At 41.8% G+C, this 22,677-nt stretch overlaps 1 protein-coding gene across 1 annotated transcript in view; it reads right to left on the reverse strand.

Annotated features, from left to right (window-relative positions):
- LOC115141229 (glutamate receptor ionotropic, kainate 3-like) overlaps nt 1-21,547 on the reverse strand; it is a 43,779-nt gene extending 22,232 nt beyond the window's left edge. Inside the window, exons 1-8 of the mRNA XM_065000127.1 lie at nt 21,336-21,547; nt 20,845-21,026; nt 17,345-17,398; nt 14,150-14,320; nt 13,011-13,154; nt 11,936-12,043; nt 9,022-9,135; nt 4,557-4,760 (exon numbers count right to left, since the gene is read on the reverse strand). Of these exons, the coding sequence (XP_064856199.1) occupies nt 4,557-4,760; nt 9,022-9,135; nt 11,936-12,043; nt 13,011-13,154; nt 14,150-14,320; nt 17,345-17,398; nt 20,845-21,026; nt 21,336-21,462 (1,104 nt within the window). The 5' untranslated portion in view covers nt 21,463-21,547. The remainder of the gene's footprint in view (nt 1-4,556; nt 4,761-9,021; nt 9,136-11,935; nt 12,044-13,010; nt 13,155-14,149; nt 14,321-17,344; nt 17,399-20,844; nt 21,027-21,335) is intronic.
- Nucleotides 21,548-22,677: the final 1,130 nt, after the last annotated feature.

Genomic DNA, 22,677 nt, shown 5'->3' on the forward strand with positions numbered 1-22,677 from the left:
TGTGTACATTGGCAAGTGTGGAGGATGTCTAGTTCTGTAGATTATATGACCGTCTGAATTACCAGAACCCTGCTCCCTATAAAGAAAATGCTCATAAGTATTCCAAGGAACAAATGTAGCTGATTTGTACTACCCAACCCAACATTATTTGGACAATCAAAGACATACTGTAATGTATAATGTATGGGCAAGGCTGGCAATGCAGCTAATCAATCCCCTTCATTTATTTGCTTAGCTGACATGCTGTCATTACAATGTAGAACAATAACCACCAACATTTTAAAAATAAATATGCTTCTGTGGTATCATTGACACATTTTTTTTGGTGTCACTACCACAGCTCAGTCACTCTCCCCCTTCCAACAAAATGACAAATTACTATTCTAACATTCAGAGCAGTCAATGGGGGTCAGTATAAGAAAATGGTCGAACTCCGCGTGTGACCATTTGGATTATACCTGTGCCTGTGGCCAACACTGTGGTGGCTAAACACAAGAAAGCTTAACAAGGAGACAGTGTGGGCACAGCCAATCTGTCATGTGGTGCAATCCACTGTGCCCTCATTAAACATTTACGTTTACAACACACACCCGCTTCCTCTGTTCTCTGCCGCCGACTGCCGCTTTTCAAGCTAGCTGCCACTCAACCGGAAGACCTAGCAGCAGGTGATCCAAGCCAATCTCAGCCATCCCTATGGTGCTCTAATACACACGCTGCACGGCTATTTTCTGCTTAGACACGTATTGCCGAGGACACGCGTGATAACCTGATAGTACCCTGCTGAGTGCCACATGGCTCTGTGTTATCTGTGGGAGCGCAGATGGTATTGTAAGCTTTGAGCTGTGCTACCTTCATACTACCACACCTGATGACATTCTGTAGGATGCATACAATTACACCTAGATCAACACTCCAATCGAGGTTAACTGTAACCATCTATAACAATCTGTGTTACTTGCAGTCCCTTGACATTTACTGGTTTTAACGTTTGTGGGGTTTGATTATTTAGTCTTATTAGGTGTATTGAATGATAATCTTGGACAGTGCCGGATAACATTTGCCTCACAAATGACACAGTTCGCCACATTTCCTGTACCTCTTTAACTCGATGATTGTTTCACGGTGATTTGCATACGGTGCTCCAACTGCCTCATTGTCCATCACTGTTTCAATTTGCATATATGACTAGAGAAATGTAGTCCCTGGTAATTCCATCGTCTGACTCTACAGTACGTCCCCCGGTGAATGGCAAAGGATCGCAGAGTGATAATGGAATTTGCATTACTATAACATCATCCTATCCTTCAAGTAGAATTCTAAAGCACAAAAATACTATCATGTAGCAGACTAATGTCGCTGTGGATGTTGATGCGATTGAAAGTCATGCTGCCCGTCCGTCAAAATGACAGCTCTGACCACTATCCCGCCCTCAGTAGCCAAAACCCCCTCCGTGTTCCACTGTAAAACCAAATCAGGTCAGTGACCCTCAGATGGAGATCCACGTGCATGTACGTGCCTAGAACTGCAAATAAAGCACATTTTCAATCCAATATCTTGCCAAGGTCCCAAATCCAGTCTGCTATCTCTACATGTAGACAACGAGATGCGTGGCTTGCCGTGGCGTGCATTTGTTTCGCCGTAAACTTCCTGTGTATCTGTCGGCGCAAGAGACTAATTGAACAGAAACAAATGACGTGTTAAGCTCGCTATTAACACTGGCATCAACATCATGATTAATTGGATAATCTATTGTGACTAAATCAAGTTTAACATGACCTGTTGCATAATTTAACGCCTTTCCCACAATGCCCTTTGGCTTTGTAGTGGGCTTTTAACGACTCAGAGGAAAATAAAGGCCGCTATGCTACATGGGCACGGAAGGCTTCTTCTATTTAATTAGCCACAACACACACACTCGTTCTCATTCAAGATTTATCCCATTTGTATTTACACGCAACGGCCAATTAATCATGTATATTGTGCACATTTGCGTGTGTCTGCATAGGCAGAAAGATATTCACGTGATGCACACAAAGTTGGACTTGTAGGTGAGACACACTGGAACACTTCTTTCGTTGTTTATTCAATAGTACAATCTCAGGAAATGTATATAAAAACACTAAGGACCATTCGCTCCTTCCTACACGTTGACATCAGTTGACATCAGACATAAGAACAAAGACTTTATTTTTGTCATTCCACATTTGCTTCTTTGTTTGACAAGGCTCGGTCACCTACAAAAGACGAATGAAGGCTTACAACTGCTTTTAATAAACCCACACGGGTACTGCACCGTTGAGTAATGAAACAATGATTTATGTGAGATTGTGGGCTGACAGAATGAATCAGCTAAAAACAACCGCAGACGGCTTTGTTTTGCTTGTTGTCTTCCTTAAACCAATTCATAAATCTACCTAGGTGACACGTTGGGTGAGTTGTCAATGGTAAACGGCAGCATTGTAATGTAGCATGGTGGGGGTTAATAAATATCTGAAGGAAATACATTTAACCGATAAATAACATTGACACTGTCCATTAATAAAGCGCCCCCTCCCCGTGTACTATTATTGTTTGTTTTTCAGAAAGATTTGTTTGCTGTCACTGTCATCTGAGCTCATACCTCTGTTCATTTACATAAAAGCATCCCAGAAACACATCCATGACTTCCATTGGATGTCAAACCGGCCAGCACATTAGCCAATGACACATGGTGATTCTGGTTTGGGATGAACAGAATGCAGCACCACTGCCATGATTCCAATCCGTGGGATGAGGTTGTCAAATTGTATTGGTCACATACATGCGTTTAGCAGATGTTATTGTGTGCGTAGCGAAATGCTTGTGTTTCTAGCTCCAACAGTGCAGTAATATCAAACAGGTAATATCTAACAATTTCACAACATTGTGCACATTTTACTTGTATGGAAACCAATATCCATCCAAGCTTCTCATGGCAATCTCAGGTCAGTTCTCTTGAGCAGACTCCAAAGTGTCCTTTTTCCTGTCTGCTGATTCAAGATCAGCTTATCAGTATAGACAGGAGGAAGACAAGTTCTGAGCCAAAAAATAGAACCAGCTAAATAAATCCATACACTGTAGCAGTGGTGATGCTGTGTAGGCCATTCAAATAAAGAGCAGTAGCACAAGGAGACAGTCTATAGCACACTTACCCTTTACATACTGTGCAAGGACCATACTAGGTCAAAACCTAGTCCTATATTACTGTATTCTACAACCATGATGAGGATAATCGGTAGACCTACAGTACGTAATATCTGAATGGAACACTGGTGTTCTTGTTTACTCTACTGTCAGCCGACATTACTCTCATGGAAGCAATAGACCCAAATACAGTAGAAGTATAGAACACATCTGGAAGCATTCTCCTTTCTACCAAAGCCAAGATAAGTGTTTTAGGAATTACTGGGCACAGAGACCTCTTCAGCCAACTATTTAACTGTGAGGAACTGCTGAGAGTGAACTCAAACCATAAAACAAAACATGGAGGACCGCTTGAATTAATCTGCATTGTACTAAGTATATGTTGCCCATAACACACTATAGGGGGCAAATGTGCTAGAGTGCACTGAGTACAGTACAAAGTATATTTCACAGCATGGGATATTGTGGTTTTCAAATGTGCTCTACTGTATTGCCTAGATAGCTTTGAAGCCCAGACTGAATCACATTGTTTCCCGTAAAACAAAAGTGGAAGACTGAACTCAGTGTGTATATCCTGTCTATTGGTAACAGTCAACTCGGTCAAATCAAATGAAATCAACTTTTTATTGTCGCATGCTTCGTAAACAACATGTGTATACTAACAGTGAAACGCTTACTTATGGGCCCTTCCAACAATGCAGAATACAATAATGATGACAATAAAATAACATACATGCATAGCCTATGTTTACTGTTCATTAAGAAGAAAGCATGTATTTCTATAAGCAACATTTCCTGCCTTAATCTCTTAGTTCCCCCTCAAGGTTACAGATATCAACCTGGATCTGGCTAAGGTAGAGATTAAGTACTGCGGCACTAGCCCACCTTTCCTAACCCTTTCTGCACCTAGCCATTGACTCGAACCGTCCGACTCCCACCCTCTCCCTTCTCTAAATGCCACTTAAGCTATTACAACTTTTCCAACCGAGCACATAGTTAACCAGAGGGGCTGAGGACAAGGAGACGGCGATGGGGAGGGACACTCTCAAAAGGCTAGCAGGGCACTGTCCTTGTTGCCAATGTCAGCTATATTTTAACAGCCTTTGATGCTTTCATCTGATGCGTTCAAAACCAACTTTAATATATTGCTATAATTCTATTCTTCATAGTATGTCTTAAATCCGTATATTTGTTGTAAACAAAATCCACATTAAGCTTGATTGTGATAAGTTTCAAATCAGATTATAACAGACAAAAACAGAGTCCCAACAAAACAAGACTAAATTATTGAATCTGTAGTCAAAACATAATAATTTACAATGTTGAACACTAGCTATAAGCAAAAGTAAGACAGTAATAGTAACAGTCAGAAGGTAACTGGTAGTCCAACTCACGTGTTCCATCAGCTCCTTGATCATGCCGTTCCACTGGCCCTTGTCGTCCTGCGATCCGTACTTCCCATCAGGCACCAGGCGGATCTCGTAGGTGAAGCCCAGGATGCTGGCCAGCTCCTTGAGCAGGTCGATACAGAATCCCTCGAAGCGGTCGTTGCCCACCAGCGCCTTGTCAGACTTCTTAAGCATGACATATGGCTCCTCCTGCGCAGACAAAAAAAAAATGTAATGGAAACCAGCGTTGAGGTCAGCTTTTTCCATTTGTTCTTCGGCACACGCACCTAATTGAGGCAAAGTGATCTGAGCTGATAAGTCGTTTTTGGACTGATAAGTGCTGATAAGACAGGGAGACTCCAGTCCAATGTGTGGTTAGCTGCACTGTATGTTTAAATATGGATGAACGGAATAGTTTTCCTTGCATTAACAGAATGTACAGTGCATTCGGAAAGTATTCAGACCCTTACTTTTTCCACATTGTGTTATGTTACAGGCTTATTCTAAAATGTATTAAATAAATAGTATCCCTCCTCAATACCCCACAATGACAAAGCAAAAACATGTTTTTATTTTACTGCAAATGAATACCCTATTCAGGCTCTTTGCTATGAGACTCGAAATTGAGCTCAGGTACATCCTGAGATGTTTCTACAACTTGATTGGAGTCCAACTGTGGTAAATTCAATTGATTAGACATGATTTGGAAAGGCACACACCTGTCTATACAAGGTCCCACAGTTGACAGAATTGCCTGTAGAGCTCCGAGACAGGATTGTGTCGAGGCACAGATATGGGGAAGAACACCAAAAAAATGTCTGCAGCATTGAAGGTCCCTACGAACACAGTGGCCTCCATCATTCTTAAATGGAAGAAATCAGGAACCACCAAGACTCGTCCTAGAGCTGGCCTCCTGGTCAAACTGAGAAATCGGGGGAGAAGGGCCTTGGTCAGGGAGGTGACCAACAACCCGATGATCACTCTGAAGGAGCTCCAGAGTTCTGTGGAGATGGGAGAATCTTCCAGAAGGACAACCATCTCTGCAGCACTCCACCAATCAGGCCTTTATGCTAGAGGTGCCAGATGGAGGCCACTCCTAGGTAAAAGGCACATGACAGCCCGCTTGCATGAATGCCAAGTCTTACGTCTGGAGGAAACCTGGTACCATCCCTAAAGGGAAGCATGGTGGTGGGAGCATTTGTCAGCGGCATGGACTGGGGGACTAGTCAAGATCGAGGGAAAGATGAACGGAGAAAACTACAGAGAGATCCTTGATGAAAACCTGCTCCAGAGTGTTCAGGACCTCAGACTAGATGAAGGTTTACCTTCCAACAGGACAACGACCCTAAGCACATAGCCAAGACAATGCAGGATTGGCTTCGGGACAAGTCTCTGAATGTCCGGACTTGAACCCGATCAAACATCTTTGGAGAGACTTGAAAATAGCTGTGTAGCGATGCTCCCATCCAACCTGATGGAGCTTGAGAGGATCTGCAGACAAGAATGGGAGAAACTCCCTAAATACAGATGTGCCAAGCTTTGTACCCAAGAAGACTCGAGGCTGTAGTCGCTGCCAAAGGTGCTTCAACAAAGTACTGAGGAAATGGTCTGAATACTTACGTAAATGTCCTATTTGGGCTTTTTATTGTTAATAACTTTGCTACATTTTTAAAACCTGTTTTTGCTTTGTCATTATGGTGTATTGTGTATATAGCATGATGAGGGAAAAAAACAATTTAATCAATTTTAGAATAAGGATGTAACGCAACAAAATGTGGAAAAAGTCAAGGGGTCTGAATATTTTCCAAATGCACTGTATGTCGACCGGAAAATCGAACTGATTTAAGTGACGGTTATGGTGTGCAATCTGAGAAATGTACAGCATGCAATAGGAAGTCTCGTTGATATACAATAGATGGTGAATCTAGGCACTCCAAAATAGCCTCTGCAGCCAACCAACCTTCCCTGGCCGTTCCGTCTCCCACATCCCTGCCTACTGCCTATTGTAGACATTGTATTACGACAGTGCGAGTTTATGGTCAGAGAGCCAGTGGTCTTTACTGCCCTCTAACATTCTCCCTGGCTCCTCATAATATCAGGCTGAAGAAAAGCTTGATTAGGAATAGAATGATTCAATGAAATGGAACATGCCTGAAATGTTTCTGTCTCCAGCTAATGCCTATTGCCTGCATGAACAATGGTTAAACTCTCAGAGAAAGGTTGGCAGATGGCTCGAAATGTCCCTTGTTTTAGTGTCTGACACTTTCTGTCTGCAAAATAGGGCTCATAGATATCCCACTCTGCATTTCTTTTTAAAGACATGGTTGTCCACTTCCTCCCAGGCTATTTATTCATTGCTTCCGATGGTCAGACATGCAATTAATGAAGTCTATTCATAAGCAGAGTAATTGATTCTACAGTAAAGGTGACCTCTGCAGTTTGTATTCCCATCGGCCACGTCTTTGTGTGACACAAAGCTGCTAGAAAAGCAGTGAAAGAGGGGGAAATAACCAGTCATAACACGGGTTTACCCCTCGGTCAGAAAAACGTGTGCTTCACAATGGTGGGTTTAGCTGTGCTTATGGTGGCAAAGGAATGGATTGATGTATATTATAATAATGCCGTGGGAAAATATGGAAATCACTGTTGTTTCAAATCATGTTGTCTTGATGGTAAATGCCTTGAAGGGAGGTCTTGGTGGAAGAATCAAAACACGTCTAACACCCCTGGTCTAGCACATCCTAGTCTGACACTCAACAGGTGTCCTTTTCTACACCCAAAATACCATCTCAGGGACAGAAAAATGTCACGTAAATAATTGGTTAAAACCGTAATATGTAGCTAATTGGCCGTTTGCAATTAGGACGTTACCTTTAAATAAATGATAACCAAGGAATACTTGATAATAATGCATTTAGATAGAAAGCAAGACCTTAGTGGAAAACTTTGTTCAAGTTGTCCAATTATCTTGATCCAAAAGTGTTGAGGGGGGGAAGAAAAATGTCATTACCATCTGTTTCTAGCCTTCCCAACTCTTTTAAATTCCCCAAGGTTTGGACTCAAATCAAAGTGTTTAAACCAGTTTCACACTCTATAGCGCAGCATGGGTTTACATAAGAAAATGGGGAAGGAGATATGCAGACACAGTTACAGGCAATGGAGTGAAAACAATTAATGTGAGAGCTGGGAAACACATTAAATATCTTAATCTCTTCGTAGAATGCGAGAAGTTATCGCCATAAAACTGTCAGACGTCTTATTCGCGGATCGCTGCGATCAGTTTTGATGCAATGTCATTAAGCTCAGAATGGATAAAAAAAAAACACAGACACTGATATTAGTGCTGCTGATGCTCTATTCTCATACTGCTTTTACAATCTAAAAGTGTTGATTTCTAGAATAGTCCTAAACCATCATACACTGTCAAAAGATGCAGGTGATCCCATGCAAGTGGCTGATTTGGACCTAAACCTTACTGCTGGATTGAAAACCATGTCCAATGGGGAATTTCCATAGGCAATGTTTTTTAGTCCATGAATAGGCTTAATCTGGCTCAAACTGACCCTGAATCTTATTATTTTGTGTATTTATTTTTGGCTGCAGCTCTAAACAACACCTGTTTTATGGTTCTATTTCTTGTCTTTGTGATTGAAGTTGCTACTCCCCATGGTTGGCACCAGAAGGCACTGATTATATCTCTTCTAAACCTCACTCGGTCATAATTACAGCCTTGCGCTCCAATCGAGGCTTAATGAGAGTGTTTATCATTGTTGAGAACTTGTGTGTCCGTCCAGAATAAGCTCGTGGGGGATGTTCATTGTCAGCACCTCGGTGATAGCTCCACAAAGACCCTCTAACCTCCCAGTTCACAGGCGTATGAATACACAATATACGATCTGCAAATGAATGTGGAAAGCTGGTGGGAGAGAACACCTGTTTATTTCCTAACATGTAATTAATGGATACATTATAGACTGGTCCAGTGTGGCTCCCTGTCTTCTTCTCTACGGGCTCCTTGCACTGCAAGTGCCTCACATCCCCATGGTGATCTTAATGTGACATAATGATGCTCTACAGTACATCCCTTGACAATCCAAGCTGGATTTAGATTGGCGAGGTAAATTCCAGGTGGTGTTCAGTTCATTTACTGTGATTCATTTGACAGATATCTCTGATTTCCCGGTCTGAGTGGTGGTAGCAGAGAGGGCCTCAATGCCAAACATGTTTTTTCAACCTTTTAACATGGACCATGTTTAAAGATGTTATTTTTCCAAATGTAAATTATACATAACTAGCAAGGGAAAATTGGTTTCCCTGTAAAATATTGAATGATAAGACACTGATATGTAAAGTACCATCTCCTAAGGTAATGTTTTGAGTAGCTTGTCAAGCAGAAAAGCCCAAATCTGAGAGAGCGCGAGAGAGAGAGAGAGATCTTTCACAAAGGGCTGATCAAAGTCAGCTGACCTACCAGGATGGTGGTGATGACCAGGGAACGGTTGGCCAGCGAGTCTGTGATGTTCATCCCTTTCCGCTTGGGCACCTCGGTGATGTTGAGACCTCCGGACGCACTCCACTTCCCCACCTGTGGGAAGATGAAAAGTGAGTAAGAGTTCGACTTCACCTTTCTACTGCGGCAACTCATGACCCTGACATCACACAAGCCTTGCTGCATTAGCGCTCACCGGGACACATTTCCATTAGCTGATTGACTGTGTCACCTCTGGACACACTATACGCCATGAGGTTATTGGGAGAGGTGGTGGTGGGACGTGGAGGCAGGTTTTAAATGAATTGACATTGTCGTAGAGAGAAGTCTTAAGAAATCAAATTGTTCTGTTGGGAATGATGGAATTATGATGGATATGTTTCACTTCATCCTGGTGTTACGGTTTGGAACATAAGTAATATGCAAAAATGTGAAATTTGTCGAGAATTTAAACAACATAATTCAGTAGTAGTCTCTAAGACTAACACGAAAACATTGTGTTGTGTTCTGCAACTTTAGTGTATCAAAAGATGTCAGACTCTCCAAACTGTCACCTGTCACCTCCTCTGTTGGCCTTGTTCTAAAAATACCAATACCTTGTGAATATCATAGCTTGTGAATTGTTGAAATGAAGAGGGAGCACAGCCTTTTCGAACTCCTACAACAAACCATTATTTTCACTTGCAACGCTTCTCTGATAACACACATAATAGTTAATTGGAGCACTTTTCTGAATGCAGGAAAAGAAGATAGTTGTTAGTTTCTGTGTGGTATGTGTGTGAGCAACGTGGACAAGAATTGGGAGATTAATCAAATATAATTTCCTGATCAATGTCTTCCATTTAGACTTCCATTTGGGCTTCATAATCTACTCCTTTCGCTGGTTAAAACACATGCAGAAACCAGAGCATTAAAAATAGCAAACTAGATAAGCATCCTAGCGTAATTATCATATGGTTATTTCAGGTCTGGTATTTTTGCAGTTTTGTGCCCTTAGGAACGTAGCAAAACACAAATCCTACAATTCATTTTGAAAAGAAAGCCCAGCATGGGGTTGTCGGCAATGGAAATATAAAAGCTTGAGAATGCTGGCAGAGAAGTTCTGCTCTGAGTAATCTCACGAAGATAAATACCAAAAGATCAGAGCAAATACAAGGAGTTGCACTAGAGTAGGGCCTTCTGGGCAAAAAAAAGCCCCTTCCATACTGTCGTGACAACTCTGGAACATATCATTACCATAAAATAGTCAGTCCTGTAGACTGTCGGTAACGATCTAATTTTGCATGCCTACTTCGCAGTCACTCGCTTTCCCTACTCTCCTCCTTCCCATCCTCCTCTCTTTCTCCTTCATGGGTAACTACCAAAGTGCCATTTAATATTCACAGGGCTGGCTGGCACTCGAGGTGGATCCGTTTAAAAGGTACACAAACGCGCTGCATCGCAGCCAGCGTGAAAAACACCTGATAAAGTCCTTCTGTTTGATCCACTGAGGAGCATATGCTCAAATTTGAAAAGCATATTAGTTACAGCTTGTGTGAAACAGCCTCCCCCAAAAAAAGCAACTGAAGAGAAGAGCTGCTTGAAAAAATATCCATGTCTTCCACTCTGCATGCCAGCCTAGTCTTACTAATTGTGGCCAATTAACTCAATTCATTAAATGTGTATAGCCAATGAAGCAATTCAAAAGTTATTTACTCGTGCCACTACAGGGAAAAGAGAGCTTCTGACTTTTTTTTCTTCCCTCTTTTATATTAATGTCAGTGGATTTTCCACTCCGACTGGAAACATCTCCTAATTCCAGTATGAGCTCAAACTCGGGCTAATATTCAATTAGGGCAGATTAGGCCTAAAAGTCGCCATCTTTACTGGCTAGAACAGTTAGCAAAAGCCGATTTCCACAGATATAAAGAGACAAAATCCTGCAATCCACTGAGTACTGTGGGATAACTAACAAGCTTGAGTCCAGGGATGTAGAAAAGCACACAGTAGGCCTACATAGCATGTCTTTCATGCTGGTTTTAGCACACTAAAGCTGTGCAAATAGAACAGTAGACCCAGCACAGCAGAAGAATGCGATTCGGAAATAGTTTGGCGCATTGTGGTTGTTCCAGCCTGGAGCTGCAGTGGTACTCTGTGAGCTGACATGGCCTAGCTATTATACAGGCTCATACAGGCTCTGCCATACGGGAGCGCTTGAGGAAGTCATAATGGCACTTATCTCGAGTTAATGTTTCCATAATGCATGACAAACCCATATCACCACAAAGCAGTTATAGTCCGCAGGGTGCTACTCTGCCTTTTAAAATAACACAGGAAGTTATTATTATCCTTCTTCATTGCCAACTTTTGACTTTATTTTGTGGGTAAAAAAAGTGAGGTTTCTACACCTCATTAGCAAACGGCATTTCGGGCAACAACTCAAATTACCATTTGAGACTTTGCAATGAACACTTTAATGTCTTCCCTCATCCAATTTGCTTTATGATCCATTAACGTATGCTTATGTTTGAACAGCCCATTGGCTTCCTTGTTAGGAGGTAAATGATACTGTCAAATGGAGACCGTTGTGCATTATTTGTTCCATATTAAAGAAGAAAACTGGAATGGATTTCAGATTTTCACTCTAGACGGTTTAACAGAGGATATGCTAAACAAATGTTAGGTCCTAAGAGAGAAATAGAGTGTAGTGTATTGTGGAGATGATAAATAAATATGTGTAGGTGTAAAATCACCAGGGTATGGGCTTATTGTTGTATTTTTTTTTTTTTTTGTATGTACTTTACATTTCCATTCATGTTCATAAGTGAAAACCTAAACTATTACGTAACACTATACTTCTTTAAAGTGTTGTTAGTTTGATAGTTGTAAACATTGTGGTCGGAATGAGGTGTGCTACCTTCTCTAGGCCCTCCTCTTTCAGGCTGATGATGTCCAGGTCAAAGTCTGTGCGGAGGCCACTGGTCCTGTTGAACGACAGCCTGCCCGTCAGGCCTTCCCAGTGAGACTGCAGAGAAATACACACAACCACTCATTCATTAAAGCATGTGAGTACGGACACATGTAAAAACAAACACCAAGGCCACACACACACACACACACACACACACACACACACACACACACACACACACACTGGGCTGCATTTCTTTTTTAATTACATTTCACATCCCAATGCCTCAGACACATTTTCTCCCAGACCACAGTGTTAATTAAAGACCATGTCCTTCACTTGTTTCCACACAAGGGAGAAAAAAACACATAACTGCCCATCATTATGATTGACTGATACCCCCCCTCCCTCCCTCCCTCCCTCCCACCAGAGCCCTCCTCATGTTTCTCCGCGCTCAGAGAGATATGTCTGTTACCCCTGGCGATGATGGAGCTACTGATGAAGCTATGGAGCTAACACATTCCCCTCACTTATACTCCGGGCTCTGGCCTTGTGATGTTCGGTACACTAGGCGCCGTGTCACCATGGCATCATGTTCTACAGCCTTAATCTGACTACTCTGAGTCACAGTCATCACACACTCTCTTGTGAAATGAAACAAGAGCTGATTATACGACTTGCCTGAATCAAACAGTCTTATTGTGAACAGTGCACAGAATGGCGCACCAGTTTCCCTTTTCAGTAAAAATAGGACACAATGACTCACTGTGAGTTTTGCCATCTGTAAATAGGTTATGAATACAGGGAATTTAGCTGGAGAGATAACATTAACACAGCGTTGAGTAGTTCATTACTTTGAGACACTATCCATGAATAAGAGATTTATCCAGATCACATTGCTTTTGTTTGTAAAAATGGATGTTCCATGATTACACAATGTTTCCTTCTTCTCCAAATGTAATTGCATTTGTCAAATGGATTCGGAGACAAACAGTACGGCATCCACGATCTCCTAATATGGATATCACACACAAGATCAAACATCAACATCAACATCAAAACAAAACACTCAGCATCACACCTCTTTGATGAAGTTCATGAAGCGCCCGCCGAACCTCCATGGCTTGTGGCGGTGGCACTGCAGCGAGTTGACCGTCATCTGTGGTGCGTGCTGGTAGGAGACGGACACGATGTGGACCGCGTCGTACGTCAGAGCAGCATCTGTCTGGAATAAAGGGGGACATTATTTCAGCTGACGGGCTGTGGACAAGGGGAGTCCACTCCCTTCGCACCAGTAGCAGCAAAAAGTGTTTGAGAAAAAGCTAACAAAGGGAAATCAAAGCTCTCAGACATTTCTTATTTTCCAGATAGCATGACCGAGAAAGTGAGCTCAATTCCTTTTGTAAATATGTATATGAAGCTTTCCCGGGGCGAGTAAGACGAAATTAAAGGCAGCCTACCTTGATGTTTGTGTCACCTAGATTCTATCTCTTACGGAGTTCCTGGGAGCAATTAAAAGTGCATACTACACAGAGCGAGCGCACTCCGTTCCATAAAACCCCTCCTTCTCCATACAGAAATAATGAGACCTGTGAGAGTGCCGTGTGGGTGTATCTGAACCCCAGTCAAATCCATTAATAGATAAACAAACAACGAGGGATTGCAACAATATAATATTCATATTGAATATACCACGCGCATGTATAACTCTTTATCTTCCATTAGCGATGCTCGCTTATTAAGTTAGAGCGTAAAAGGAGGCTTTATTGGAATATCAGGGATGGGATTTGTGATTATTGGATTTAGACCATTGTGATTGGATTTGAGAATGATTAGGAGCTCCCCTGAATACATTGAATGAATTAGTTCAGAATTTAGTAGACTGTGAACATCCTGCTTCCAAGCGCTTCTTATCTGACTTTATGATGATAATAGGCCCCAAAAGTATCACCATTGTCATTATTATTGACATAATTGGTGGTATGTAGTAAAAGTAGTAATAATGTTACTAATAGTAGAGATATAGTGGTAGTACTGTTACGACAGATGAGACTCTAATGTTCTATCTGCATTTTTTCCCCCAAAATGTTATTGACATAAAATGTTGAGAGTAGGGCTGGTGAAAGACACACGGTATATAGATATCAATATGATGTCTTTCATGCTGATTGTAGAATACTATCAGCCTCAGAGTTCCACAACAGAAGACCAAAAGCATACCGTCATGATCCCCTCCAGGAGACCCGAGTCGGGCTTGGGAGGTATCTGCCTCTCTTGGGACCACTTCTCAACGATGGACGCCACCTGAGGGTTGTCCACGTTGAGGATGCGGAAGCCGGTCATGTTGACGCCACAGAAACGGTAGGGCTCCAGGTCGATAGCCATGAGGTCCTTCAGAAAGAGGGGGGTGAAACAAAGAGTAGATGATCTTGTTTAGCTTCAGACGGCTGGGATTGGGGCCTCGTTGTTACTGTTAGAGAGGAGAGGATAGAGAGGGTGGTAAATGGGAGATGCATTAAAGTGAAAGAGGGGATTGAACTTTTGAAAGAGGGGATTGAGCTTTGAGCCGTCTGGAGGATAAGGGTATGGTGTTTTGAGTGTAGTGTGTGCCTCAGTCAATGAAGCCAAACACAAGGCATTGGTGTCAGTCTCTCTCAGTGTGGTTAAAGCCATTCACTAATCCTCATTCACAGAGGCATTTTGGTATGGTACAGTAGGTAGGTTCACTTAAACTACTAGACGGAAACCATGTTGAATGGTTGACCTTAACATGGCATTTCAAATGGACCTCCTCCAATGTAATTCAACCTGAACCTTCATGACTATACACAACCCCAACTGCAAGTATGAACGAAACCCTTTAATGCGAATTACCATGATACAGAGGGACCAGGTAAAACTGTGCTTTGACTCCTTCATCATGTCTCAAAGCTTCGTGTTGGCTGGTTGTTGTGCAGAAGTAAAACCTGAAGGCGTGACCTTTTACCCTGTGTTCTGCCGCTGCGGCTTATCCTAAATATTCCCTGAGTAAATGAGGCAGACGACGTTCATCGCCTAAAAGGGGAACCACTTCATCTGCTGGATCCAATTAACAATGCAGCCGCTACAGTCCCTCCGCAACCCATAAGCAAACACAGATTTCTCTGAGCAACTGTAATTTCTAGGGCAGCCATCCCGGCTCAAGTGTGAAGTCACATGTCGACACATATCATGTTTGAATGTGCCACGGGGCCTCGGAAAAGACATTTGGAGAAACATAATAGATATTTCATTAGCACCCTGTGGTGTTAGTGCTGGGGGAACGGGAGCGTGTAAAGACACACGCTGAAGACCGCTTGCCTCCAGATACAGAAGAAGAAAAAATTCTCTCCACAAGCAGTAGGGTTCATATGGCACAATTGTTTTAAAGTCCCTGTCGTACTAAATGCCATTTGTGGGAAACCATTTTATTCAGGTTATGTTCACCAGATTTATTGCGAAGCATTCAAGTTTCTTAAAAATAATGCTTTAAATTATTTTATAACTCAAGCACACAATTCAAACAGCCATTCGAAGATTTTGAGTTGTTGTGGGCAATGTCAACCATTGCAAAGTATAAAATACCATCAGCTAATGGATTCAAACTAATTTAGTTACTAATGGATTCTTTGAATTGAGTTACTTGACTGGGAAAACTCTAAATTCAGCATTTGTCAATCAACATTAGACTATATTACAGTACCACACACTCTGTGCCTCTGTACCTTCAAAATGCTCCATATCACTGACAATACACTAATACAGGAAGGTGAGAAACATAAAGTTCTCAGCACAGATTCTTGGAGATAACCCTGTAGGGTGTAAAGGGCTGAAGCCATGACAGCCTCATTTCAGAGGACAAGGCTGCTGCTATATTACCCTGCTACCATTCTGGTATTACCTGTTCACGCTCTAATAATTTGGTGTTCCCCTCACACCCAGGATGATAAACATGAACGTTATCACTGAATATTATCAAGGGGAATATTGTTGCCCTATATGCCATAGATGTATTCATCATTTCAGGTATAATCAGGCAGGTATAATCTTTGAAATGGCATGACCGTCAGTATGACAGTGTATTACTGCTTTAGATGGATCTAGCGGTCCCATACCATTCCATTAATAAATCCTATGTTTTGAGAAATGTAAAATAGATCAACTAAAATGTGTGTCTGTATATTTGACATCATATTTGAAGTACCCAACCAGTTTCTCTCCCACTTGGTTGAGACCTATACAGTGCGACAGGGACAGCTTTGGGCACTGTTCAAATGTCGACACATGGCAGAACAATGCCAAGATGACACGCGACGTTCATGGCCCTGTATGCCATATTGTATTATCACAACAGACTGGCCAAGTCCATCATGCTAGGGTCTGTCTAGCCCCCATCCTCCAGATCCCCAGTATGAGTGCGTGTTTGCGAGCGCGTGAGAGAGATAGAGACAGATCGCGCGAGAGAGAGAAATAAAGAGTTCTGTCCAATAGGAACACATACAGCACCATCACCATGGGGACCACTGTATTAATCCTGCCCTGTCCTTTTGTCACCAGACAGAAAGATTAAATCTGTGCTGCCCAGCCTTGTACTCTGCTGGGAGCAGTGAACAGACTGGGCACAGGACACAATAACACACCCGAGGGAGGTCGTCGCCTCCTAGAAATGTGTTTCTGTATTGTGAGTTAGTGTTTCTGACGTCCTCCAAATTCAATATGGCAGTAGGGGATATTCAAGGTGGAACTGTGAATAGTTTGTTGATGAGAGGACACAGAATGTGCATATACAGTGTAACCCTTGAACAAAGTGTCCTGAGCCAAAGTCTTACTCAAATTGTGGTGTGACTCAAACAAAAAACTGTAAATGGAAAACACCTGTGCTTATTCTGAACAAAATGACATGTGGCTAAAAGGGGCCATTAGACTACAGCACTCGAAAGGGTGGAAAGGACAAGGCTGCACTCCCTGAAAACTGTTTGTGCAAATTCTACATTCAATATGTCTCACAATGGGGGATAACGTCCAAAATAATCTGACATATTACACAATAGGCCTAATCAGTAATCTACCTTCCCTCAATATTTATTGTTGGTTATCTGCATGAATATGTTTCCTCTATCAAACTCTCAAGCAACATTCTCCATCGTCTACTTCAAATCTGTTGCCTTTGTGCGACCTTTTCAAAGACTTCTGTTGCCTTTAAGAGCGAGAGAAGTGTTTACAGGTGGCAAATTATTGAAGACTCCATTACGCTGCCAGTTAGTCAAACCAAATTGGTATTGTGGACCGGATCCAAACCCCCATCGGCAATTAAGCAGCATTCATCAAAAAAAATCTAATGGTGGGGAGATGGGGAAAAATGTGACTCAATTTGCGTTAGCAAGCAATGTAAATTACCAGAGTGGTGAAGATGTAGTGGTAGTACTCTGTCATCATTCCCATCGTCTGGGCCTGTAGGGGGAGGGGGTGTTGGAGAGACAAGACAATGAAGAAGGTCACTGTGTCACGCTGGGGTAATTTGCAATCAATATCCACAGTCAAAACAAACAATGGCAAACAACCGGCGAACACCATTGAAGCTGTTCAAGGAGCAATGGGAGAAAAGCCACAGGTCTTAATGAGTGTATTGAACATCGCTGTGTGTCACCTCTGTTTTTGTTGAAATTATGGGGCAAATGTGACCCTTGGGTAATAAAGTAAAAGCAAGTTGTGATTCCACGCTGCCTGAGGGCTTTTTTGACACCATGCATTTAAAGGGTTTGCAATTGCTCTGATCACGGGACTCCCTCCCTGGAGAAAGGAGGCCTTCAATCAAGGAAGTGAGCAGTAATCTGTTCCTCCTATTGCACCATTCACCCCATCACGACCATGTTCTACAAATGTTCTACATTCCCATGGCGGCAGTATTTCCTGTTTAATTGTACCATCTGTTGTGAGGAATACCCAAGGTAATGCAAATAAGTTGCTGTGCTTTTTGGAAGTGGAAGTCTCTTCTCCATTTAACGCACCTACTGACTACAAATAAAATGTATGACACTATCAATACTACAAGATGTCAGAAGGGAAAAAATATTTCCAACGCATGACAATTTATAGATATAGGATCTCGATTATTGTTGGATGAATGCCAGCCTATGGAAAGTATAGCGCCCAAATTAAATTTTCATTAAATGGCTGGAAGTATAAAGAGTGTATGATTTTTAATATATATATATATATATATATATATATATATATATATATATATATATAAAACCTGCACTTTCAAAGTCACATTAAGATGTGCGTGTTTTGGGTCCCTCGCCTGACTCTACTACATCCTCATCAACCTCATTTCATTGGCCTCCATCTGTCCCTCTCTCCCCCGGTGGCCGAGCCACTTAAAGAAAAGTGACAAAAAGTGCTTCTCGGATGGAACCGTCGCTAAAGGGGTCAGCGCTTTTTAAGAGACACCTGGGATAGAGCTCTGGGACCGGTCCAGACAGAAGGTCTGGTCCTGCCATGTTTTCCATGTATTTTCTCTACACCTGGAGGGGGGATATGAACTGACGAGGGGAGGTTGCGTTTAGGTGAGAACACCAGACAGGCTGCAGAGTGCAGACAGACAGGTATAAAGCAGGGCATTGTGGGGAGGCCAGGGACTATCAGCAAACTCCATATTTAAGTTCAAACGTAGTGTTATACATGTCTATTTTTAAAGAGGGTTTATAAATACAAGATACATTTGACGTAAGCCTCCATTACCCTAACTAGAGTTGCTGAACATCTCTTCGTCCTCAGAAGAGTCATGACGTGTAAGGCCAGCAATCTTTTGAATATCAAAACATCAAAAGTAAACTGAACTACTCATGTTAAAATGCATTTGGATTACATTCTGTATCCTCACCACATACTGTAAGCGATAAATCTGTGATGGTTTATATTTTGCAGTTTATTGGTCTGATGTGCATCTGTAACAGCAGCAATTTATCAGAAACCACACCTTCAATAACAATATTAAAATCAACAAAGAGTGTTCCTGCTGTGTGAGTCAGAACATCAAATAACAGCATTTCATATGTAGTGTAAAAGACTATAAATGGCAAGGCAACCAAAATAAGCACACACAAATAATATTGGCTTTGATAAACAGGTATACATAACTCAGTTTTGACACTGTTGCAATAACGTTTTCCAAAAAGCTTCAGAATGGCTCAAAGCAGAACCATTTTTTTGTAAGAAAACTTTATAATAATACAAGTCCAATTCCAGAATGTACAGTTGACGTCGGAAATGTACATACACTTAGGTTGGAGTCATTAAAACTCGTTTTTTTAACCACACATTTCTTGTTAACAAACTATAGTTTTGGCAAGTTTGTGCATGACACAAGGCATTTTTACAACAATTGTTTGAAGACTTATAATTCACTGTATCACAATTCCAGTGGGTCAGAGGTTTACATCCACTAAGTTGACTGTGCCTTTAAACAGCTTGGAAAATTACAGAAAAATATGTCATTGCTTTAGAAGCTTCTGATAGGCTAATTGACATCATTTGAGTCAATTGGAGGTGCACCTGTGGATGTATTTCAAGGCCTACCTTCAAACTCAGTGCCTCTTTGCTTGACATCATGGGAAAATCTAAATAAATCAGCCAAAACTGTAGACCTACACAAGTCTAGTTCATCCTTGGGAGCAATTTCCAAACGCCAGAAGGTACCATGTTCATCTGTACAAACAATAGTACGCAAGTATAAACATCATGGGACCACGCAGCCGTCATACCGCTCAGGAAGGAGATGCGTTCTGTCTCCTAGAGATGAAGTACTTTGGTGCGAAAAGTGCAAATCAATCCCAGAACAACAGCAAAGGGTCTTGTGCAGATGCTGGAGGAAAAAGGTACAAAAGTATCTATATCCACAGTAAAACGAGTCCTATATCGACATAAACTGAAAGGCCGCTCAGCAAGGTAGAAGCCACTGCTCCAAACCCGCCATAAAAAAGCCAGACTACGGTTTGCAACTGCACATGGGGCAAAGATCATACTTTTTGGAGAAACGTCCACTGGTCTGATGAAACAGAAATAGAACTGTTTGGCCATAATGACCATCGTAATATATGGAGGAAAAGGGGGGAGGCTTGCAAGTCAAAGAACACCATCCCAACCATGAAGCACGGGGGTGGCAGCATCATGTTGTGGGGGTGCTTTTGGTGCACTTCACAAAATAGATGGCATCATGAGAATTATGTGGATATATTGAAGCAACATCTCAAGACATCAGTCAGGAAGCTTGGTCGCAAATGGGTCTTCCAAATGGACAATGACCCCAAGCATACTTCCAAAGTTGTGGAAAATGGCTTAAGGACAACAAAGTCAAGGTATTGGACTGGCCATCACAAAGCCCTGGCCTCAATCCCATAGGAAATTTGTGGGCAGAAATGAAAAAGTGTGTGCACGCAAGGAGGCCTACAAACCTGACTCAGTTACACCAGCTCTGTCAGGAGGAATTCACCAAACTTATTGTGGGAAGCTTGTGGAAGCCTACCCGAAACGTTTGACCCAAGTTAAACAATTTAAAGGCAATGCTACCAAATACTAATTGACTGTATGTAAAGTTCTGACCCACTGGGAATGTGATGAAAGAAATAAAAGCTGAAGTAAATCATTCTCTCTGCTATTATTCTGCCATTTCACATTTTTTAAATCAAGTGGTGATCCTAACTGACCTAAGACAGGGAATTTTTACTAGGATTAAAAGTCAGGAATTGTGAAACTGAGTTTAAATGTATTTGGCTAAGGTGTATGTAAACTTCCGACTTCAACTATATGTCAACGCAGAATATGAATTTGATATTGTCTATAGCTTCGATCAGTTAAATTATGTCAGCTCTGAACAGTGCCAGTGAGGCTCTCACCTGTTTAAGGATCTGTGCAGCCATTTCGTGGCTGCAGTCGAAGATAATGCGAAACTCCCGTCCTCTCTTCATCTCCTTGAGGAGAGGCCTGGTGTCCTCTCCGTCAAGAGGGAGCTGGCGAATCTTTAGCCTGATGTTATACCTGGAGGGGGCCATTATCAGTTCCTGTAGTCTAATAAGACCTTTAGGAAACAAACATCAGAAAGCTAACAGCCACGCACAACATCATTCAACTGTCAACACACACATATCAAAAACGATATCAAATATTTTGCTTCTTGTAAAGTGTAATTTAGTAGTTTGGTGGTTGATGTTACACATATAACATTTCCCAGACAAAATTATCACAATTCAAAAGTATATACTGTAGAGTATTACAAACGCTTGGCTTCCAGAAAGCTTTGTATCGCTATGATTGGACTTAAGCTGATCTTCGTAATACTAAAATCAGCTTAACACCCCCCAATCCCAATGGTTAGAAAACATCATACCTGTACTGTCATCATATACGACTGTGGCTGTTTTCCACTTGAGGAACTGCACCAAATCTAAGATGCCGTAACTGAGAGAAGAGTAATCGGGGTACAGGTTGGCGTAAAATGTGTCCCTGTTGTCCATAGGGTGATGTTTCCATCGCACCTGGATGTGTGGTACTTCCAACGCATTGCAGATGGACTGGACGGCGTTTGAGGACGAGCTATGTGACGGCCCAAATATTGCCACTACACCTAAAGATAGTTGGTCACAGGCTAGAATGGCAAGAACAGAGGGAGAATTAATTCTCGGAAAGACACCATATCACGACGTTCAACAAGTGAGCAGAAGAATGTATTTAGTGAATTATCAAAAATCTATATGGATAATGGTTTTGTCACCACAAAGAAAAATTGTTGTAGACTTATATGTCTACTAGAATAAATCCTGGTTTCAGAGTGCAGTTAATGAAATAACATCAAACAAAAAAACACTATTAAATCTATAATAGCCAAGTACTATGAGTTAGACTAATGAAACCACTTGCCAGAAATACTTGCAATAAACCTTTAGGTTGGTTTGTTATGGTCTGCTGTCGTCCAATGGCCTTGCTTCCATCCTTTCCACTGTGTGGCCATTGGCCGTAATCCCTGGGCAAACAAAGTGCATGTCACTCACCTTTTCTCGACGCTTCAAAACTGTCGTAGATATTAATCCTCTGTATGTCGTACGTTAACGTCGTGTTGGGCAATAAAGTCCTGTTTCTGTTGATGTTGTTCACTGCAAATTTAAAGGCAAGCTCCTCTGGGCTGACGAGCGGCACCGGTCCCTCTGTTTGCTCAAAAATCCCCCCTGAGAAAAAGGAGACAGTCACATTAGCTCAAGGCCAACTGGTCTGGAACACAGTTGTCTGAAACTACTGCCAAAATTCTTAAGGGGTTTTGCACTAAACACTGGCAGTGGACTAGATTGTGTACATTAGAGCCGGCATTAGATTTGCTCTGTAAACAGAGAGAAAGACCCACTCCATTTCAGGGAATGCTGTGAATACCAACAGCAGCTTTGAAGTCTGCTGCAGTAATGGGAGAGAGTGAGGAGACAGAGAAAATGGCTCCATCAGAACAGAAGCTCAGTTTCTTCTCTTCTCCATTGGTTCACTTTAAGTTCACATTAAAACACAGGTGGATCAGATAACTAGACTACTCAGGTATAATAGAAGAAAAAAAATTGAATTAAATCACTATTAAAATACTATTACTATCACTAAATTGAGCATGTTATATTTAGGGCCCTTGGTATTATAGAAATGCCATATTGTATCAGTTAGATATGAGGAGCATAACAAGTTTTCATGTACAA

The sequence above is a fragment of the Oncorhynchus nerka genome, linkage group LG14 (genome assembly GCF_034236695.1).
Source record: "Oncorhynchus nerka isolate Pitt River linkage group LG14, Oner_Uvic_2.0, whole genome shotgun sequence".
In the NCBI taxonomy this organism is placed as follows: domain Eukaryota; kingdom Metazoa; phylum Chordata; class Actinopteri; order Salmoniformes; family Salmonidae; genus Oncorhynchus; species Oncorhynchus nerka.